This window comes from Acartia tonsa, chromosome 12 (genome assembly GCF_053477335.1).
Source record: "Acartia tonsa isolate MP-2025a chromosome 12, ASM5347733v1, whole genome shotgun sequence".
In the NCBI taxonomy this organism is placed as follows: Eukaryota; Metazoa; Arthropoda; class Copepoda; order Calanoida; family Acartiidae; genus Acartia; species Acartia tonsa.
In genome coordinates this window covers 5,318,448-5,342,769 of record NC_137271.1, presented here as the reverse complement: position 1 = coordinate 5,342,769, position 24,322 = coordinate 5,318,448, and the positions used below count along the sequence as shown (strand labels likewise).

Sequence of the window (24,322 nt, the reverse complement as noted above, 5' to 3'; positions counted from 1 at the left end):
TTACATTTAGTTTGAAAGCATTTATGAATATAATATGAAATAAAGTGGCTATGGCTGACTAAATATCGATATAAATGTAGTAAACATTGCTGACATAATACCCACGTATCCAATATTTCTTCGAAATTAAGGTTTTTTAACTTACATTACTAGAATCCTATTATATAACATTTAACAGTACTTTTAAAGCTCATTTTGATGCAATGTTAAAATAAAAATTAATAGGATATCTAAACACCTTTAGCATTTTCAAAATTAATTTTTCTCGAAAAAAAAATATAAAGTTTTTCTGAATTAATTTTGTGTTTGTTCCAAGTCTGTGGAGCTTAGTTTTCTTTTAAACTTTTACAACTTTTCTTTCAGTGATAATAAAATAGACGATAAATCAATCTTAGGGGTTTAATATTTAGCCTTTTGCAGTTGGAAAATGTCATATCTTTTTTTGTTTTTGCTTAAATAAGAATATTACTTCATTTTTCTACAAAAGTTTTTTATAAATGGTTTGTTTTTATCAAATTTATAAATAAATTAAATGCCTATTTGATAATACCTGCTACCTAAAACATATTTTTATGTTATATACAAAAAGTCTAAAAAAAGTTCACAAAATTTAATATTTTTCGCGAACTTTATGTGTTCGTTTTTAGAATTTGTAAAAAATATGTGTTGAGGTTTCGTGAATATTTAGGAAATTAAAATATTATTTTCGGTACATCGTAACAATTGTTAAAATAAATAATCATGTATAAATGATAAGACAATGGCAGTTGAATTTATCGCTCCCCATTAATTTTGTTTGTTAAATTCTGCCTTCTATTGTCCCTTCCATCCTTTACATTCCAGGGATCTAAAGGGATAAGACAATGGACAATAAATTTATGTACATTCCCGATGATGACACACAAAATTACCTCTTCTGTAGATTAAAATTAGTGGTCAAAACGTGTGAACGCTTAACTTAATGAAACAAATTCATTTAAGTCCTCAAAGTTATGAGGCCAAAACGTTATAATGAAACTTTGGGGACTAATGTAATAATTATTATATTGTCCCCTCTCTCTCTCTGTTTAAATTCAGCCATTTGAGTATTGTTTTAATTTTCATACTCGAATTTACTTTTTGAATAAATTAAGTAATTTGATTTAATTTATTGTACAAACATATCCATTTATTTTAATTTACCTACTTTTTCAATTGAGCAATTTTCTCTTTATACTTATATTTTCATTGTTAAATGTAGAACTTAAAAGCATTTTATTATTATAAAATTTTAGTGAATTAAGTCAGGGAGGGAGGGGACATTAGACTGGGGATTATACTGGTACCCAAAGTTTTATTAATATGTATGTAAAATTGTTCATTGTTTAAATATTATAAACTTGGACCCTACCTCTACGGGGTAGATGATATCTCTTCAAGACACTTCTAACTTTTTCTTTACCTAACCTAACCTAAAATAAGCATAAAAATGCGTCTTTTTTTTAAAAAAAACGTTCTTTTTTGATATGAGGACATTCTTGAATTTATTCATTTGTATTTTTTAACTAAATAAAAACATAAACAAATAACAACAAAGAAATTAAAATTTAAAATATTCAAAAATTAAAATAAAAGAATTATAATTCTTTTTATATTCTGCAACTATTGAATAATGTAAATAAATTACGTATTTTAGAAGCGTAGCTCCTTTTTTTGCTTAGAAAATTGTACGTTTTATGAAATATAAACTGTTCTTTATATTTGTAGAAGGGAATTGATATTTATTACTTGGATATTGCACCAGATTTTTATGTACTCTGATAAAGTAATAAAAACGTTTCCCCCTATATACTCACTACCCTGTTCCCTCCCCTCCTACTGGATGAACGAACTGACCAATAAATGGGGTTCATATTATCAAGCTAAATTTACGACTGTTTTTCATAATATCCACGTATATTTTACATTGATGTAAAATACAACGAGATTAATAAAACCAATTATTAATAGAACCAGTTCTATTTTTTTTGTACATATTCGGTTTAGTAGATGTCTAAATTAAATTTGATTGTCTGTTCTACTTGTATTCTTAACCTCTAAATGGATGTTGCAATCCTTGTTTATTATTTTATCAAGCTGTACAGAATTGGGCAACAAGAACCAAGAAAGCGAAGCTCAAAATTTTAGAATATCGGGCAAACAAACGTAAAACACAATACCTGGTTGTGCTAGGAATCTCTACCTGAAGAAAAAAAGGATTTTATTCGCTGTGTAAAAAATTATGTGTCAAAAATGATTTTAAATAATCATACTAACTTTTTAGTAATACTCATAAAGTTGCTACGTTTTCAAAACTATATCTTATTGTTACAGAAATCTTCATTAATGGTTTGAAATCGAAAAAAAAACAGTAGATCTTATAGTACAGATGAATATACAGATAACTACTTGCACCCCTTTTTCAGGGACCCTTTTTGTCTGCTAGCTAATTTTTTCTGTTACTTGGCTGTGTTAGTATTCTCGGCACTATTGGTTGATTTTCAATGACCCAATTGAGAGTAGACACAAGGTCATTGGGATGGGGACATACAGTCATTTAACCCCTTACCCCACTAGTATTTTACTCTGGTGAACAAACGGACGGACGGAACACCTTCAACGTAAAGAAGCTTTGCATCCAAAAAATATGATTTCAACACATGAGATTAAACTTTGAACCCCCCGACGAAAGACTAAGCAAAAAAATTGACAATAAATTTTAGCGATAAACTTCAGTTTTTTACTAAAGGCATATCTTATATATAACATGGTGCTACAAAAATGCTCTTATTGATTTACAGGAAGGGTTATATCAATTGAAGAAAATAATATTTACCACGTTTTACTTTTTTATCCTCCTATAAAAAATGAAATTTAAAAAAATTTCCAGAGTGGAAGAGAACATTGTACTGTAAATTTTACTGGTACTCAAAATTTTCACTTTTAATAGCTTTGGGTACTTTTATTTAATTTTGATTGGCTGTTACAAACTAGAAATGTCCAAACCTTTCCACCAATAATTTTTATCTACAAGAAGGTTCATTTTGTTTGTATATTTTGATTTATCTTCTATCCTCTCCCTATTTTTTTTATATTTGTAGCTCTACTTTTCAATCATTAATAAGCAGATAAAAATAATCTTTAAAAATACTCAAAATTTATTTTGATATGCACAAAAAAAAAATAGTAATGATTGAATTATGTTTAATTCCAATTTATAAATAACTTAAATAATTACAAATCTTTAAAATACAAAAAAACAGTCTTATTAAATATTTAATGAAAGATTATTTATAAGTTGATAACAAAATCTACCTCTAATCCGATTATAGAAATAAATAATCATAATTCATTTTCTATTGAATTTTATTTTCAGTATGACTTCAAAACCGATTAATATCCGCTGGATTAGAACCGGTTCTTAGTTATACTGAAAAATCATGTATAGTATCGTATTATAGCAATTTTCTTATGGACGTTGAAATAAAAATCATAAAATTAGGACCATTTTTTAGCCCGGGCCTTAGTTCTATCGGGCCAACAAAACTGGTTTTAATCTTATAATTTTTCAATTTAATATCCGCGGTAAACTGTCTATGATACGATGCGATAAATAACTATTCATTTGAATTTTATTTATATTTTTCATCCTTCATTTAGAAGCACAACTACTCTATCTATAACTAAGGTAGGTATGTCCGTCCACAGTTCTGCGGTATATTTGGAATTATTGTCCGTTACATGCTCTAATCAGGGGTCTTAAGGGATAAGACAATGAACGATAAATTTCAAACTTACAAAACTTTTGACACTGCTAGTTTGTACAACCCAATTAAGATGCAAAAACGTACTAGAAAGTTTTTCAGTCAACGAATGTTTATAAAACTTTGGGTACCAGACACTAGTATAATAAACAGTCTGCGGTGCATTTTTTCTTTACTTGCTTTTCTAATGAATAATTCTTGGTAAACTAAGATTATAACTTATTTGCTAAATTTTAATTAATATTGAAAAAACTTTAAAAATCTCTCTGATTTTTAAAAAGTTATTAATCGCATTGTATTATAGACAGATATCCACGGATATTAAAACGATAAATTATAAGACTGATACCGGTTTTGTTAGCCCCGAGGGTCCGAGGACCCGGGCTAACAAATCTGGTATTAATATTTTATTTTTGGTTTACTATTTCTATAAAATTATTTATAATACGATGTTATACATGATTTTTTAGTATGGCTGAGAACTGAATCTAGCGAATATTAATCTGTTTTAAAGCCAAACTGGAAAGAAATTACGAATTTTATTTTATTTAATCCTATGATTTAATATTTTACAAATATTTCATATTTCAATCATCGTAATAGATGTTCTCTGTATTAGAAAACATTTTAAAATTACGCAGATATATTGTCTTTACAGATTTTCCATATATATACTAGTTCAGTATGACACTTTCTTGTTTTTCGTCATTATTTTATATCCAATTTTGAAGCAGTAAGTTTTTTTGTTTGTCCGTTGAGATGAAACTTGTATAAGTGTCTGACTCTGATTATGACGTAAAATAAATTAGCCAATGAGAGGCCAGTATACACTGTAATTGACCAATGGTGAAATTTATAGTGGCCTCTCATTGGCTAATTTTTTTACGTCATAATCAGAGTAAGACAATTTTACTAGGTTCTATTTTATGCCTTAATAAGAGTCTTTAGATGACTTAATGCTAATTTACTGTCGTTTCTTCCCTAGATGCTAGGGGAGCAGCCGCTAGTAATCAGCAGAGAAAAAATAACAAACATTTAGTTCAAAATGTGCTGTGTTAAAAATATTAACAAAGAAAAAAAATAATTAAAAAATCATTTTTAGAAACACATCTACTTTATAACTATGGGCTGTACGTTAGTCATATTTAGTGATTTATTGATAATTCTAACCAAAATAAACTACCCAACCTTTAACTTATGTTTTGATTGCTGCGCAATCTGTGGTCACAATTGTTCCTTATTAAATTTGTCTTATTTCCAAAATAAATCGACAAAAAATGTGTTAAGCATCATTTTAAAATTATAATACATTTTTATGAATTTTAGGTCATAGTTAAAAGATTTTTTATCAATAATAATGAAGTCTTCATTTAAAATATTGATAATTTTTTTTCTTATTCTGTATTGATAACTATGAAAGCTTGGTATTTAATGTAGAATAGAATTATGAAAAAAGATTTAGTCTTAGCCATTGCATTCTCACCTGAAAAAAACGAGGTTTATGTCGTTATTAGAAAAAAGTTTCAAATCTTAAAATTTTTAAGATTAATTAGTTTATATATATTTGATAAATTAAATCAAATTTGTCAACGTTGAGCTTTAAAATGTCAACATTTACTAAATTATTACTTTCATATAATATCAAAATTAAATTTAGGAACTAGATTCTAGAACAACTTTTAGACTAGGCAGGAATCTTACGGGAAGACAATGAAATTTCCAATAATGATGAACAAATTTACCCTTTCTGTAGATTAAATTTGAAAATAATGGACATTGGTAGTATGAACTAACCAATTAAGACTTAATAACCTTCCGGGGACCTATGCGAAGCTACCCTGTTAAAAGGAGAACCCGATCGGTTCAGCGGTTAAAGAGATTATTCAGTTCAGACAAACAAACAAACATCCTGTTATTTTCTTATAAGGATTTAGAATACAGGCCCTGTAATTTTTGTCTAGAGCAAATAAAGTTAGTCATATAAAGTCAATATTAAGTATATAAGAATAAATGAATAAGGAAAAATTGTATATTTTCAGTAAGATCTCGTAACTTTCTAGATGATAGTTCCATAATTTTGAGAGATATATATTTGGGGACATGTTTCAGGCTGTTTGAAGTGTAGGGTGTTCACTCCACCCTCCCATAAGATACAGCCCCAATCGTCTCAATAATTTATTGATAAGTGTATGCAAAAAAGGAATTTTCCTATCCACGGAAATACCGATGCGAAAAAAGTTAAAAAACTACATGTTACTTTTTTTTATTTACACTACAGTATATCAATTGAATTATTTTCCGGTAAAATAAACAAAACATTTATATTTATCGCATCGTTTATTAGTCACCATTCCGCGGATATTATAATAGAAAAATATAAGATTAGGTATAACCAGTTGTTAGCCCCGAGGGGCAGAAGTCCAGGGCTAACAGAACTTTATGATTTTTATTTAAATATACTTGGAAAATAGTCTTAAATGGGATTTTTTAATATGGCTGAAAACCGGATCAAATTCAGCAGATATTAATCGGTTTCGAAGCCATACTAAAAAACCAATTCCTATTGTTTAATTTTTCAACTTTTCACGTCTATTTACTTGTAATAAAAGAATTTTGTGTTTTTAACCTAATATCGTTACAACATTTTCTTTATTAAATTAGATGAAATAAAATTTTCCAGGTACCCTTCTAATTTTTCATCAAAGTAGAATCATAGAGTTTCCTCGATGGACAAAAACTTGCACATCTTATATACCTATCTTTTTTTGTTACTACAATTGAGCTGCTTATTACACTGGTACCCAAAGTTTTAAAACTCATTATCTCTTTTATTTGCTCTAAAACTTTGGGTACTTGTGGGGTGATTTTGTTTATGATATCAATTTATTGTCTTATCCATTAAGATTCTTTATGGGAAAAAAGTACATGGGTATTTTAACCCTCTTAATTATTTCTAGGCATTCTAGTATATCTATTAGCTAGAGTGAAATAGCAGAAATAGAAATATATTAACTTGAAATTTACTTTTCTCAGTGTTTTCTTTTTTAATTTATAGGATTCTACTTATAAACAAGGATGATAACATCCATTAGAAGCAAATACAAATAATTAGGAAATACAAAAGTAAAATATTATACAGACCAAGTATTGTATAGAGTATAATCATTAAAGAAATTTAGCCGTCTATCTTAACTTGCACCCAAGAAAATCTAGTTCTCCAAAAAACGTTTCTGACAGACAGAACAACTGACGAACATGCAGACATACGGACACTGGTAAATTTGGAGTTATAGAATTTTTTTCTGTTTTCTTTTTACCCCTTCCTTAATTAGATAAATTTCTGGAAAATTAAATTATATTTTGTTGATTTTCAAATATTGATATTAGTAGATAAATCCACAACCATTACTTCCCCCCAACTAGAAAAACCTAATACAAATAGTTTTAATAAAATAAAATGATTTTATATCTGTAGTAAAAAAGAACATTTGGAGTATTGCTCTTCAATTATGAAAAGCAGGCTTTATAGACATAATAGACTTAATAGACAATAGAAAAAAAGATAAAATTTAGTAGCGCATCTACTCCACATAAATAGTTGATGTCCATACGTCTGTTCTTTCTAGAGTTGTAAGGTCATAATTTAATGTAATATACTAAACTGTATTTATATTAGAATATTATTTGATTGTTATTGTTCAAACATATTAAAATAATTAATAGTTCAATTTGTTTTTTTTACCACTCTAAGTCATATATCTATTGGAATTAGGGAAAAGAAGCCAGTATTTCATATAAAACTGATAAAAAAATATATAATTTTGATAACATTTTTAAAAATCATTTAAAATTGTTAAAGAAAAATCCCTGAAAAACAAATAAGGTAAGATTTTTGGATGTTTTGTTCATATTAGGTAAATTATATCTGTTTCGTAAAAATACTATGTTTTATTATAAGTTATACAAGCTGAATACTAATAAATTTAACAACAATTCTGAGGATTTTAGCATGTTTCTATAGCATAATACAATCGCAGGTTGGGAGAGGTATATAATTTACTGTTATTCTAAGGCATTAAACAACCTAGGAAACAGCTTTTAACAAAGCAGCTTCTGTTTTATACGAACTGAGAATAATATTTTTATAGTAGAGCATCTACACTTACTTTTTGATAATTTTTGTTAAATAAAAATTGCTTTAAACATACCAATGGCAAAAACAAACATATTTCAAAAGACTCCTCTGTCAAGTAGTTCAAGTAACAACGAACATTCGAATACTTTACATCCAGGGATAATGGGTACGAAAGTACCCAAAGTTTAGTAAATCACTCTATTTTATTAGCTTCTTAATTTGGGTACTTGTATTAAATCTTGATTGGTTGGTTCAAACTATCAGTGTCCAAACTTTTCCATTCCTGATAATATCAAATTCATTATAAAATTTAGTTTATATATCATTTAGGGATTTCTAACCCTGCGGGACATTCCTAACTCTACCTGTAATAAGACTAACGCGTAGCTTTTTATTTAGAAGGGGGTAGGGATGGTTCATCGAAAATTTTTGGATTTTTCTCTTTCTTCTCCCGGAAGCTCATTGTGCACTCTGGCAGAAAAAGAAACCTTGTTAATCTTTTGTGCTGCTATTATATCAACATAATGTCATTAGTATTAAATAGATAAATCCTTTCCTTTATCCTATTATACAAAGTAGTAAGAGGTTTTTTTTGTCTGTAGCTTAAGATTTCAATAAATACAGAACGAATGAGTTTTCCATTTTAAGGTATGCTTATTTTGTTCTAAAATTAAGTTTTAGGATGGTTTATGGCTCTTTTTCTGCCCCCCCCCCCTCTCTCCCTCAAAACTAGAGCCCCTAAATTCTAATGGCGCACATGCTAAAAATATAGAAATAGTAAAATACCATATTCTAATTGCTTCGCCCCTAGCCTCTAGGGAGGTCGGATGAGGTCAGGAAAAATAGCTTAAAACCAACCCAAGATACTTTTCAAACTTACCTAAAAACTTAACCAATTTAAACCAGCAATTTCCGAGATCTTTAGCAATAGACAAACAAAAAACGCACTACTTTATATTATAGGATAATATTTTGGATTTCAACCATTGAATTTTGTGTCAATACTAAACTTCTAGGTTTAACATGGTAGAAAAGGTTGGTAAACTAATTTTCCTGATTGAAGCAAAACCTTTTTATCCAAAACTTGTCCAAAAACAAACACAATATCTATCCTTCCAGGGCTTGGCAGCCGTAACGGTATACTTTTTTATCGCGAAGCTTTTTAGAGTGCCTGTAAAATATGACGTCATACTGGCCAACCATTGGTCAATTGAAATGTATACGGGCCTATTTAGTAATTTAGTCTGTATTGTCCTATCATTAAGCCTTTGCGTTGTATAACGTCATTTTTTATAGGCACTACAAACAGCTTTATTATCGCATCGTATTTTAGACATCTTTCCGCGGATAATAAAACGAAAAATTCTTGAGGATTATTTCCAGTTTTATTGGCCTTCTCAGTTTTGCTGTTACTAAGATATTAAGCTTCAGACGGACACATAGTTATCCTATTACTTTGTATTATAGATGGGTGGGTGGATTAGCTTAGATTTTTAAAAATTTTCCCAAAAAGCATTAAAAACTCCTTGATATTTTTTGTAAAATAAAAGAACAAAACATAATGCGAAAAAGACGTAATAACAAAGTTTTTTTTCAAGAACAAGTTTTTAAAACTTATAAAAAGTAGACATATAATTGTTTCAGGGATCTAAAGGGATAAGACAATGACAATAAATTGATATTCATCCCCGATGATGATAGACATAATTACCCTTGCTGTAGATTACAATCAGCAGTTAAAACGTTTTAACACTCGACTTCGTGAGCTAAACTATCAAATTATATAAAAGTCCCAAAAGTTTTTAAGCCAACGAATAGAAATTTTTTTATAAATCCTTGGGGCCTAGTGTATTATACAGCCTAATGTCCCCTCCCTCCCTTTAATTATTTACTGAAGTTTTCCAAAATATTACCCAAAAAAATTATTTTGCCAATAGCTACCAATAGAAATGTACTTTTTAAACACAAAATTTATGCTGTTATACGTTCTAAAAGTATTGCCTATTACTGGTCAAAATATCGATAAGCACCTTTGATTTTGTATTTAAAAAGGTTTCAAACTAATTTTTTGAAATGATAACGAACAAACACCCTACTACTTACTGCAGTGTAGTGACTAAATTACCGTGGCTAGAACCTACGAATTCAGAATAATTATTATTAGAAATACTGCACTAAGCTCTGTAAAAAAGTTTTGCTACTAAATACCTTATTCTTATAGACTTTAGTGGTAAAATGTGTGTTTGTATGTTTGTCCACTAAGTTGTTTAGAGTTGAAATGATTTGATACAGTCTAGTTCAGGTTTTTGACCATTTTTTTGTGGGTTGAACACTTGAAAGGGGAGTGTTATTAACTTGTTCAAATAGATCTTATGTTGGTTTAATTCTTAATACGAATGTAAATATTTTGATATACTAAAATAGTGGGGTGGGGTTATTCTAAAAAATAATTAAGAAATTGTATTATAATATATACATAAAGCTATAACCTCTAGTGATGCGTGTTGGATGTAAGGAAAATAGCCTAAAATCTTTTCAGGACAGTTTTAACGATCCCCTGGAAGGTACAACCTATGTAATATATGATACTTTAATATAAAATCAAGTTTTTTTAAATAAAAATGTTTGAGAATTATGCCCTGTAAGCTATACATGTTGAAGAAGAGATTTAATTTTCACCCACAAAAGAGACTAAATCATCTAATCTCAACAGAAGGTGTTCATATACCTCCGCAAATGTATTAGCAAATCATCAGAACTCATGGGCTGTTTATTACACTAGTCCCTTAAGTTTTATTATAATGTTTTCTTATTCGTTGGCTTAAAAACTTTAGGACTTTATTGAATTATGATTGCTTGTTTCATTAAGTTGAGTGTTTAAACGTTTCAACCACTAATTTTGTGTATTATCCTTGGGATGTACATCAATTTATAGGCCATTGTCTGATCCCTAATCAAAACTGTACACTTTTATAACATCAAAATTGGAACTTCACTATGGTGATAAATAATCATTCTGTTTTTGAATGGATCCTAATAGATAGGACAATATATGGAAATACATCTCCAATGATTAATAACAAAATTACCCCTTCTGTAGATTAAACCTAAAAACCTCCCTACCTGTTTTTTTTGCGAATATGAAACATATGAAAATATGCGTATATGAATGAACATGTTTAATAGATATAGAAACTAAAAATAAATAGAGTTACAAGAACTAGGAATAAAAAAACGTACTTTTTCACCACTTAATTTGTTGGTTTAAACAAGTAGTGTCCAAACATTTCAACCAATGTTTTTAAATCTTCAAAATCATGTTTATCATAGGTTATGTCTTATCCCTTAACCCTTACAGAACGGGCCCCAATTCCCACCTTAATAGATCGGGGGATGGGTCATATTGACCCCCCCTTCCCCTCTATCTCGGCTCCTGTTACAGTTAGAGACATAAAATTTTTTTCTGGTGGTTCATGTGTATTTTTAGAGAAAAGTACTTTTTCTAGTCATAGCGGTCAGACCGCTCTTTAGCCGCTTATTAGCGGCCAGCCGCTAAATATTAAAACTGCTGTAGAGCGGCTAATTTTGTAGCTAGGATGACCAAATTTTAGGACGAACTTTAATTTTTCATAACAAAAAAAATACTTTTTCTGATCATCGCCGAAAAACGGCAAATAACGGAAACCGTTATTTTCGGCGGTTACGGCGGTAAAACGGTATGTCTGTAGTTAAAGCCGGACAAAAATCGGTCATAAAGTCGGTCAGGGATCGGTCAAGCGGTCATAACACTACTTTTCTCAGAAGGTCATTGATATCTAAGTATTCACCAAAAAAATTTTAGGTTTCTATCTTATACACAAAAGTCATAATATAGAAATTAAGATTTATTTAGAATTTTTTCTAAATTTGGTGCCACCTAACTGACTACGACCGGACGCCACGACCGACACAGACCAGATATCCTTATAAGATCAACTCTTGCCGGCGTATAATTACTAAACTTAAAAAGTCATGAAGTCACAACTCTCTATCTTACCTACAAAAAAATGACATTGAAAAAACTAGAGGGGGGGGGGGGGTACGGGTTAAGATTCCTGTCAAAATGGCTTGAGATAGAATAAATTCTTTGTGTACATGAATATTTCAACCATTTAGGCGTTTTATGTAACTCTATTTTTTAATCTTAACCAAAATACAATTTAAACACATTTGAAATTCAAGGTTTTAAAGTGGAAATGTTTCAGAAGGTTTTAATCTCTTCTAATCCGTTTTTAAGTTTGTAGTTTTGAGATCATTAATATTGTCTAATCTTTTAAATTCATGGATTTTTTAGTAATTTGTTAGCTTATCGTTTCAACTTTTTAATAATTTATTTTTTTCAGGATGATATTTCTAGCCGCTAGCTGTTTCTTGGCTGGCTGCTTAAACTTCGCAGCATAGCTATGTCTAACAGGTATAGATCGATAGTTGAATAGATAAGTAGATATATGGATAGATAGATGAGTAGATAGATCGATATATATGTAGATTAATAGATTGATGGAGGGATAGATGAATAGATAGATGTAAGGATAGGTTGATACGTGTATTGATGTATAGATTGATAGATAGATAACGATCTTTGATATGGAGAACTCAATCGGTTTAATAGTTGTTATCAAGATACAGACAAATAACTACTTTTTATTATAGAATTAAAAAAACTAAAAGCGCAGCAACTATATAATTAATTATTCAGGTACACGCCTGTACGTACAACCATGGACACAGAGGACAACTATAACAGCCCATTCGACCACCATGACATAGATTCAGACGCCCACTATGAAGCCCCGTCGTGTCTTAAACGGAACCCGTCAGGTAAATTAACGGGAAGCTGTTTATAGTGCCCATAAAAAATGACGTCATACAATACAAATTACCTAATGATAGGCAAATACACAGACTAAACAATTTTGATTGACTAACGGTATGGTATGGCGACATTTTATAGGCACTATATAAAGCTTCAATTTACGGTTAAACTCTGTAGTTAAGTTTGTCCGTCTGTCAGGACGAAAATTTTAAACTTTACAAGGGGTCATTTTGATTTTCTTCATTGGAAATATTCCCTAATTTATCAAATTTTACTGGTAACCAAAGTTATCAATTGCCTTTTGAACTTTTATTCAGTCTTTATTGGTTGGTTTTAACTAGCTGTGTCTAATAAGAGATATAAGTTTTCCGGAATTGAAATGTAGGGAGTAGATTTGAAATCTGCATCAAATTTTAAGGATTTTGTATAAAATTCGTTTTTTGTATAATTCTTTATCTAAAAGCGGAAATACAAATTAAGTTAATTAATTTTGGCATCTGTGATTGGTGGATTTAAAAAATCTGTGCTCTGATTGGATGTCGTACATCATTCAACCAATTAGAGCGCAGGTAGTTTAAAATCCACCTATCCTATTGGTCAAAATTAATTAACTTAAAATGTATTTTCGCTTTTAGATAAAGAATTTTACAAAAAACGAATTTTATAAAAAATCCTTAAAATTTGATGCAGATTTCAAATCTACTCCCTACATTAAAATTCCGGAAAACTTATATCTCTTAGTGTCTAAACCTTATAATCAATAATTTAAAACTGTATCATCAATTAATAGTCCATTGTCTTATCCCTTTAGATGCCTGAATAGTAGCTGTAAATATGGTAAAAAAAAGCATGTCCTATGAAAATTAATAATATTATAAATCATATTTACACAATGTTAATAATTATAATCATGAATTTATCTATTTTTACCATAATATTATATATAATACTAAAATGGTTTCTTTTGTAAATAACAGGGAGGGTGGGGACATTAGACTGTAAATTACACTGGTACTCAAAGTTCTTTTCGTTGACTTAAAAACTTGGGCAATTTTATTAAATCTTGTTGAGTTGGTTCAAATTAAAAGTTTCCAATTTTTTCAACCAATAATTTTACTTTACAGAAGAATTATTTTATTTTCATTATTGGGGATCCATACCAATGAAAATTACATTGCCTTTTCCCTTAAGATCCTTGATAAATAACCAACACTATTAATATATCCCCCCCTTCCTACTTTAGCTTATAACAAACATAAACATAATAAAGACAAGGAAAGTTAAGTACATAGGTTGTAAATAATATTCAATTTTGGATTTAATGTGATATAATATAGAGAGTGAGGGGGGGACAATGGACTGTTTATTACACTAGTACCCAAAGTTTTATAATAACTTTTTCTTATTCATTCGCTTCACAACTTTGAGGACTTTAATTAATTTTGATTGGTTGGTTTGTTAAGTTGAGTGTTTAAAAGTTTTTAACCATAATTATATGGCAACAGAAAGGGTATTTTTGTATATCATCATTTGGGATGTATATCAATTTATCTGCCATTGTCTTATCCCTTTCGATCCCTGTATATAATAGGGACCATTCAAAAACTAAATTATACTAAAATATTTATATCAAAATGTTTTTTGGGTAACTTTTCATGTTTTTGAATTTACGTAGGACGGACATACGGGTATATCCTATTTATAGCGTAGCTGCGCTACTAATAAAGAAAAGCAGGGTAGATAGAATAGGTGTGTTACTCTAGATGGCTAATCAGCCATTGTTATCCGTACAACTTGATTAAATTTTACAATCAAAGCTCCATCCTACTGTGTACATATTTTAACCAATAATATTGTTGTATTGTTCCTATAGCTACTATATATCCAATTAAGGAATTGACAGGGATCTAAAGGGATAAGACAAAGGCCAATCCCCGATGATGACACACAAAATTACCCCTTCTGTAGATGAAAGTTAGTGGTTGGAACATTTGAACACTCAGCTTAATCAATCAATTAAAATTCATTTAAAAGTCCCCAAAGTCGTTAAGCCAACTTAGAAACTTTATAATAAAACTTTGTGGACTAGTATAATAAACATCCGATTGTCCCCTCTCTCTCTGGATTGTTCATCTAAACTTTATATATCTATTGTAAATGTTGTGTAGGTATAAAGAGACTGAATATTCTCAATGCACATAAATTAGTCAATTAATTAGGGAATTATGGAGGGTGTACAATTACGCCCGCCATAAAAATATTTTGACTGTCCCTTAAAAATTATATTTTTTCAATTATTACCACAGCGAAAACTGTTAATTTTCATAAACTCTCGCTTCTAATTGCAATTAATTAACATGTTGCAGTAATGACCCATCTGCGGATATGATTGTACACACTAATGTGGAGAATAACGTACAAAACATTACAGCCAAATAGGAATCATTAAAATTATGAAAAAATACGTCTTTTTATGTTCAAACTAAAGATACTAGACACCTCTAGGGGCACTTGAGGGAGGGGTAGTCGACCCTACACTTTTAATTTTAGTTTTAAAATGATATTTTTTTGTTATGAAGGTTTTCTTTAGAGGCTATTTCTTGTGGGAGGGTGAAAATAGTTATGAACCTTTCTTAGATATATGAGTCTATTTACCACAAAGCGAATAGCGAGATTTTAAACTACATATACATACAAAAAAAAAACACCTTTTTACTTTTTCCTGCATTTTTTATGGGCATAACTAATTTTGTTCTTACAATTCCTTTATTCCTGATAAAATACATAACTAATGACTCACTATATGTCTTGGTAAATACGCAGGAAAAACAAGGATAGGACAATGGAAGATTTATCAATCCTTCCCCTTATTATACGTATAAGATTATACCTATTCTAATAGCTAAACGGTTGATAGATGATTCTACTTTACAGTAAAGCTTCTTATAGGCCCAGGGAAGGTTCATAACTATTATTTTAGAGAATTCCTCTGTCCTCCGAAGAGAAATTGTCCCAATATAAAATTACCTTCTACCTTTCCCCCCCCCCAAAAAAAAATGGATGTTTGACTCCCACCCCTCTTAATAATACCTGAAACTTTATACATAGATAAAATTAAATATACAAGTAAAGTATTATATATGGTTATAGCATTCATTTTGTTGTATAAAAAAACACAAAATTAGTTATAATAAAAAATTTTGCTTAAGGATATGAAAATATATTTTATTAAGAACCCCCCCCCCCCTTCTTGGATTTGTAATTAAGAAGCGAGGGAATCTCAAAGATTTCCCCATAGTGGTCTACAAAATACAAGATTTAATAGTCGCATGCATGTTTCATAAAGATATTTTTAATATGCAAAAAAGATATTATTACTGTATTTTAATTTACTGGTTTGAACCTGTTTTTGCTATTAAGGAAAAGTATTGTCCGTATTTTGTAAGACCAACTATTCCATCCCCCCAAAAAAACCAGCAACCCCCCCGAAAATGTAATAAAAGGAAAGAATAACATATGAAATATTAAGCTTCATTATTTCCATACAATTATTATAATGTTATCTAATCTTCTACAGCGGGATAATATGGTGTCACGTGCCTCACACTGAAATGTATACTGCAAAATTGCTGGGATCGAACCTTTAAAAAAAATTAAGCTACTAACGGCCAAACGGCTGAACGTACATGTTGTGTTCATACTTCGTTATAGCTCTCATTAAAGGCCTACAAATAATATGAAATAATAAGAAGGCATAATACTGTGCCGAAACACGATTAAAATAGGTTTCTTTTCGCGTATTAATGTTACCTTTTTTTATTTTCAAAATACTTGTCCCTAGGTCACGTGTCCCACGGTTTTTCCCTTTCCGTTTTGCGGATTTTTTTATAATGCGTGCAGGATGATTATTATTTAATGATCAGTTTCTTTTATTATTCATGTGTTAGCGAGCTTGTTTTTATATACAAAACCCATAGAGATGTTTACATTTATAGAAAAATTGGATATTATTTTTTTGTTGGTGGGGGATATATAGTAGTTCAGCATTAGAGTAAAACACTAGAGGAAGAAGTGGTTTAATAAATGTATGTCCCCATTCCAAGGATCTTTTACCGACTCTCAATTGGGCCTTTGGAAATCAACTAATAGTGTCTGGAATATTAACACAGCAAAGTAGCAGAAAACAATTTGCTAGCAGACAGGAAAAGGTCCTTGGAAAAGGGGCAGGTAGTTATCTGTTTATACATCTATACTATAGATGTGTTAATTCAGCTACTCTACAATTTTGAAGTGTCTGTTTAAACAGTCAATAAAAGATCATTACTGAGTTTTTTTTAACCTTTTTTAACCTAACCAAACATTTAAAAACATAAAATTAATAAATTTTTTCATTATTTTCAGGATCTCTATTTATCCCCTCCTCTGTGAATGATACTGAGAACACCCTCCCCCTTGAGTCCCGAATCAAGCACTCTGCCTACTCCCCCCACCACACCCTAAGGTAAGTCCTACTACGCAGTTTCTCTCTGCGCACACAAGCCTTATCAAACACAAATGATTAATTTTAATTTAATGTTGATTTTCGGTTTAATTACTTTATTACACTCTATTTTTCTTTTTTAATTAATCTTTAAAAATATTATTTACACAATATATCTGTTGAATATAGTATAACTTCATTACAATTTACTGTTATTTTTCCATATATTATGCATATGTGTAATAAAATACATTATTATACATGACACAACCCAATCTTTCCCGATTTTGTATAATTTTTACGGAACACGATTCCAGTGACGTCATTTTTTTCTTTCCCGAAAAAGGGAAGGGGGGAAGAAAATCTCTTCAAAGAGATGGGGAAAACCCCCTTTTCTCCCATCTCTTTTTTTCTTCCCCCCTTCCCTTTTTCGGGAAAGAAAAATATGACGTCACTGGAATCGTGATCCGTAAAAATTATACAAAATCAGGAAAGATTGGGTTGTGTCATTATACATTACTTGTTCGCAGTATAGTGACTTTATTTATTAACTGTTTTGCTTAATTCAAAAGTACCTTAATTGCAACTTAAAGTAATTAGCTGGAGGCGACAATTTGGACAAAATTTTAATGGTACCCAAAGTTTTATGAACAATTATCTCATTCGTTGGCTACCCAAGGGATAAGTTTGTTTATAATCATTGGGACTGTACATCAACTTATCCTTCGTTGTCATAAAGCTGGTTGTACTTTTGTATATATGGCCTTTAAGCTAGAGATCTTAGAAATTTTTGGCACGAATTTTCAAGAAAGCTTCCTATATAATATTAGAAATGGTCAAAAAGTAGAATTTCTAGATTTTATGTTTATTATTATTGAAAGCTTAACATAAAGACATAAATATCCCCCCATATACCAATGGATGTAGAATATACGTGGATGTTATAACAGGAGAAAAATTGTCGTCAATTTAGGTTGTAGTTTCACATGCATTTACTGGTCGGGCGGTATATCCAGTAGGAAGAAAGAGGATGGGGTATAGGAGGGGATGGGGAGAGCGTTATTTTAGCCCGCTACAGAGTTCACTTTATTATAGAACATGAAAATCTGGTGTAGGATCCAAGTAATTATACATCCATTCCCATACCTATCTATTTCTATTTTCCCCTCATATTCTCACTGACTTTATAGCTTCAATAAAAGTCAACTAAAGTTAAATTATTTGATTCATGTAAAGAAAACAAGAAATAGAAGTAGCGGGGGTAGTTTCTCATTAATTAAGGCGGGTAAATTCACCCCCCCCTCCCTCCAAAAAAAGTTTAGATAAAAATGTATTATGTTAATTTATGTTGAAGTCATTATTACATTTTTTTAAAAAATATTTTATTTTAACTATTCTGTAGCGTAACTACTCTATAAATAAGGTCTGTCTGTACGCCACTTGGTCACAATTAAAAGGAAGTTACGTGGATTACTTATATATATTTATTGTTTAACGACGTATTTTAAAATTTTCAACGCATAGCTTGATGAATATTTGATAACTTATTATATAACTTGTTTTAATAACTGTACTATAATGATTTTTTTCCATCTATATTGTTGTTAGCTTGTTATTGGTGCGCTACTTCTAGACAGTAATGTCCTTGTTCTTCCCTGTTTTGTAAGAAAATTTTATTTTATTGCTAAACTAAACTTTGTTTATCTGCAATTTGTAGTTAGGAGGAGGGGATGGGGATATTTTAACATGTTGATAAACAGCAAATCAAAATATCTTAATTTGCATAGCTATGAAAATCAAGTTTGCTTCTTTATCTATTGGAGGATTTTGAAAAGAAGATTAACTCAGGGAAGGAGGGGACATTGGACTGAAAATTACAATGGGAAATAAAGTTTAAAAACACGTTATTTCACTCGTTGGCTCAAACACTTTGGGTACTTTTATTGAATTTTGATTGGTATATTCCAAACTTTTAGTGTCTAAAGTTTTTAACCAATAAATCTCATCTATTAAAGGTGTAATTTTATTTTTCACAATTGGGGATGTATATCAATTTATCGTCCATAGTCTTATCCCTCAAGATAATATTGTTATTTATTGCTGTATCAAACACACTACAATTGTTTTTAGGATTTAAAATTAGACGGGGAATAATTTCTAGTTGAAATTTATAGACAGAAAAGTTAGGTAAATAAAACAAAATAATTTTAATCCTTTAAAAATAACTCTTCTCTTTGAAAATAAAAATGAAAATCTAAAAATGGATGAAAAAAAACAACTTAATAACATTTTAATTAAAGAGGAGTTGATTTATTTTAAAGCCACTATCAAAAAGCCTCCGTGCCTAATTTTTTAATAATAAAAAAAAATATTTTTAAGTTAAAAATATTTTATAGCATATAACTTGGATTGCTAACTGTTATCTCTTTCTCTTCCTATTTTTTTCAGGGTTATTTATAAAGGATGTATCAATAATTAAGAATTAGGATTTTTATCTCAAAAACAACTGAAATAAATATGGATTTTTGATAATTGAAGAAAAACTAACTTGTCTCCAACTTTTCTACAAGACAAAAAAAATTTAAAATATTGAATTTTGTTAAAAAACAAAAGCAGAAAATACAGGAAATTACATTTTGTCTCTATAATGATCATTTAAAGGCTTCTTCACTAATGATTTCTTGCTATTTTTTTGAAGTAGCATGGCCATTGAATGTACCAACCTTTTTTAATAGTCTTGATTTTATGTAACTTGCAATGTAAGGTTACAGTCCATAATAAAACCTCCGTATCTGCAAAGGAATCCCCACATAAAAGTTTATAAAATAGAGGTTTAATTAATACACATTCATGAATTAGGTGGACTATATAGCTTTAAGAATAATTTATTGCTGACATTATATCGACTTAATGATATTCTAATGACTACAAACTTACTCTTTAGTAAATGTATATAAGACCAACAAAATATTGACTTTCTGATTTAACAGAGTAGGCATTACTGAAAGAAACCTATATATCCCATACAAATAAAAACTTGTCTTTAAGTAAACAACCCATACATTTCTTGAAAAAAACCATAACTACAAGATTTTATTTTCAATTCAAAAGAAATTCTTTTTTATGTTATTGTTATAGTTTTACTCAAGTAAAAACATTTATGGAAACCATACAGAGAACGTGTTAGTCTTTGGTGATGTTATTATTTCAACAGAAAACTATAGTAATCATCAGGATTTAGACAATGGCTGATAAATTGATATGCATCTCCAATTATGATACATAAAACCACTCCTTCTGTAGAAGACAATTAGTGGATGAAACGTTTAGATACTCAATTAAATGAACCAACCAATTAAAATTCAATAAAAGTCCCCAATGTTGTTAAGCCAACAAAAGAAAATAATATTAAAAGACGGTTGGTAATAAAAAGTCCCTTGCCCCCTCCCTCTCTGAGTAAGATTTAAGTTTCTTTCTGATAAATGCATAGACACTAAATATAGAAAAGGTATGCTTTTATAAATTAGAACCAAAATTAATTAAATCTAGTGTGGAAAAATATACATATTAAAAACATAAATACATGTGGTGGCTGCATAAAAATAAAATTGCATATTCCCAAAACTTTTGGAAAAGCTCAGCCAATTGCATATTAAACAAGAAGGAACATTTACCACGTTCATATATAATCCAGCATATTTTTGGGTTTTATAAGGAGGGAAGGTGCATTGAATTATGAATTATTCTGGTCCTCGTTCTCTCATTCAATGGATTAAAAACTGGTACTTTTATCTAAAATTAAGTGTTTTTTTAGTGAACATACGAAAGAGAAAAGTGAAAAAATAGCATAACAGTTAAAAATAGACGAACGTACTACCATAGTTAGTTATAGCACAGCTGCGCTGCTGCAGAATATGTTCTAAAAAAAGTAAATATGATCTATATTTGCTGCCAAAATAAGTAGCATGCATGCAATACATAAATATGGCGATTCAAAACAGAAATTTTCATTTAAAAGTAACCATTTCTTTCATTATTATTTTTACAAAATATTAATACTACAAAGTAGAGCAATGTCTTAAGATGAGGATTTCTTTGCTTCTCCTGAAATAAATGTACTGGTTCTCTGGTGGTTTTAAGCTATTTAACAACATACAAAATGTATTCTACAATTTTGTGTTAATTTTCAACATTTTGTAGAAATCCTGTAAAATGGTAACAAAACCTAAAATTTTTACACACATGTGTTACCATATGTCTCTCCTTTTCTATCTTTTTCTCTCTCTCTTTTTCACACACTATCTCTCTCCTTTTTATATGTTATCTCTCTATATATATATCACTTCAAAATATTGTAACCAAAATTCTATTCCGAGAAAAAACAAGGATGACAATATTTATTAAAAGTTCAGCATTTAAAGCAGTATGTTGTTTGTCTCGATAAACACAGAACTGAGTGAGTTCTACATTTATAAGAAGCTTTATTTTGGTCCGGGATGGTTTCAGGCTATTTGATTTTTAGATTTGAGTCATTGGATGGTTTTAGGATATATTCCAGCCCCTTCTATTACAAATCCCCTAGATGACCGGAGCGTAGCCAGTATATACTATATGTATAGCATCAGGTTAAATGTGTTCAATATAGGGCAAGTTCTAGAAAATTTTGCGAAGGGAAAGGTCAACCCCTAGAAAAGCCATTATCATGTAGGAAAAAACAAAGAGCTTTAAAATTTAAAAATGTCATAAAAATATAATTATAGAGATGCAACGCTTTTTCACATAGTGAAAGGAATAAACACATTGTATTTATCTAGGTCAAGAGGCTTCATACCATACTAAATTATCAGGGAGATGAGGGATAAAACAATGGAAAACAAATTTATTTAAATTCCAATGATTACCTATAGATTATGATGAAAATTAGTTTTGACTGTAATCTTAGACATTATTAATTTGTAACCAACAGTTACCAAAGTATTTGAGCCAACAAATAAGATAACTTTGATATAAAAATTTTGGGTTTCAGTTTACTTTACAGTCCAATGTCCCCTCCCTCCCTACTAAATTCATATAGATAGTTGAGGGGTAAGGTAACTGTTTTAAATTAGTTAAAACAGTAATTTTAGGATTCCAGGCAATTCAGCGGCCGATTTAGTACATTTAGGAGTAGTACTATGGTGATTGTTTGCATCTGTACTTTACTTTAAATTTTTTTTGGCTATTAGGGTATCTGTCACAAAAATTAAATAAATTTTAAGTAATTATTAAGACAATCTAATGACATATTATGTAAAAGTTGATCTTAAATTGAGTTTCTGCAGGCAAATGCTTTTTTTTACATTTTCTGATTTTTTTCGGTTTTACGAAAACAAGTATACTCATACCCTTGTTATATAGTAGCTACGCTACTAAAAAAGCATCTAAAATGACAATTGTATTTGTGATGTAGATTAAAGAATTGTATATAAAGATGTATTAATTGAAGATAATGATATCTTTTGCCAAAACAATTTATTTTTCCATCTTAATCAGAGGTAGGGATAAGAAAATGACAATAATTTCATAAAAATCCCCAATGATGATTAAAAATATCTCTTTGTTTATTAAACTTGATTAAAAAGTTTGAAACCAGCCATTCAAAATTCGATAAGAGTACCCAATGTTTTAAGCCAACGAATAAGAAAACTTGGTGTTAAAAACTTTTGGGAATAGTGTAATTTACAGTCCAATGTCCCCTCCCTCCTTTTATAAAATACAAAAAAAGCCTTTTCTTGGAGCATACTGTACTTCAATTATGGCTGACAGAAAAACTTTGGGGAAATTATTTTATATTGAGTTGTTATATCTCTGTCCATGGAAACTAGCAATAATGATTAGGACACCACCATGGGGGACCAATTTTATACATGCCAACTTTTTTATCAAGTTCCCAGTGATCCATCAATTTGATTCTCCTACAGATTTAGGGATAAAGAAATATTATTAACCTGGGAGGGAGAAGACATTAGATTGTAGATTATGCTGGTACCCAAAGATTTATTTTAACCTTTCTTTCATATTGACATAAAATAAACATTTGATTATGGAAAGAAAACGAAGTAACGGGTTTCGTCGTATTTTCATAGTAGATTTTGATAAATTGTTTTATGTTATGTTAGGTTAGATTAGGTAAATAATCATGAATGCCCTGCAGGGTTAGGAGAAAAGCTACTTTGTATTCTTTTCATAATCCAAAACTTTTATAGAATCTTGATTGGTTAGAATAAACTATAATTGTCTAAACACTTCAATTCATTATTTTTATCATTATTGGGAATGCACATCAATTTGTCGTTCATTGTCTTTATATCTCTGGTATTTGATTTAATTATAACGTTTTATCTATTTTTATTTTCAGGTCTTATTCGCCCCCAGACTCAAGTAAAGTATCATCAAGGCATGAAAATGCCTACACGAACTCAACGTAAGTTTTTTTTCACATTTTGAGAGTATACTAGTACCCAAAGTTTTAATTTTATAGCACTTTGGGTACCAGTATAATTTACAGTACAATGTATCTTCCTCCATGGCATGAAGGAACTAATGACCATTTAGATTAAATAAAATGAAACCTTATTTTGACATATCAATATTCTTTTGAATAATCTCATTCTTGCTCTAAAAACCTTTAACCTTGTTAAAGACTTTTTTCACTCTTTTTTCGTTGTTCTATTCTAATAGATTTTATTAGATAGAAGAGTTTAATTGTTCATGTTATTTTTTAGTTTTAAAATAGTTAAAAGGAAAATTAAAATTAGCCTAACATTATCACAAGTTTGTTTTAAAAGGGGTTGGTAAAAACTAGCTTAAAACATGTCCAAGAAATGTTACAAAAACCTTTTTTGCCTTCTAACGAAATTCTATTTTCTTTTCTTTTAATTATTCCAAGTTGTGCATAAACTAACAAAAGAATAAAAAATAAAGAAAAAAATTCCTTTTCAACAAAAAATAGAAAAGAATTATTTCTTTTCATGAGAATTTTTAACATGTTCTATTTTGACATTTTGAACTATATGAAAATTTTTACACAA

The 24,322-nt window shown here is 29.6% G+C and overlaps 1 protein-coding gene across 2 annotated transcripts in view; it reads left to right on the top strand.

Moving 5' to 3' along the window:
• The window catches only part of LOC145334326 (teneurin-m-like), a 132,109-nt gene that overhangs the window by 581 nt on the left and 107,206 nt on the right, over window positions 1-24,322 (top strand). For both annotated transcript variants that reach the window (XM_080179738.1, XM_080179737.1), the window contains exons 2-5: window positions 12,300-12,370; window positions 12,656-12,777; window positions 17,174-17,273; window positions 23,650-23,715. In XM_080179738.1, coding sequence (XP_080035864.1) covers window positions 12,360-12,370; window positions 12,656-12,777; window positions 17,174-17,273; window positions 23,650-23,715 — 299 coding nt within the window. In that variant the 5' untranslated portion in view covers window positions 12,300-12,359. The remainder of the gene's footprint in view (window positions 1-12,299; window positions 12,371-12,655; window positions 12,778-17,173; window positions 17,274-23,649; window positions 23,716-24,322) is intronic.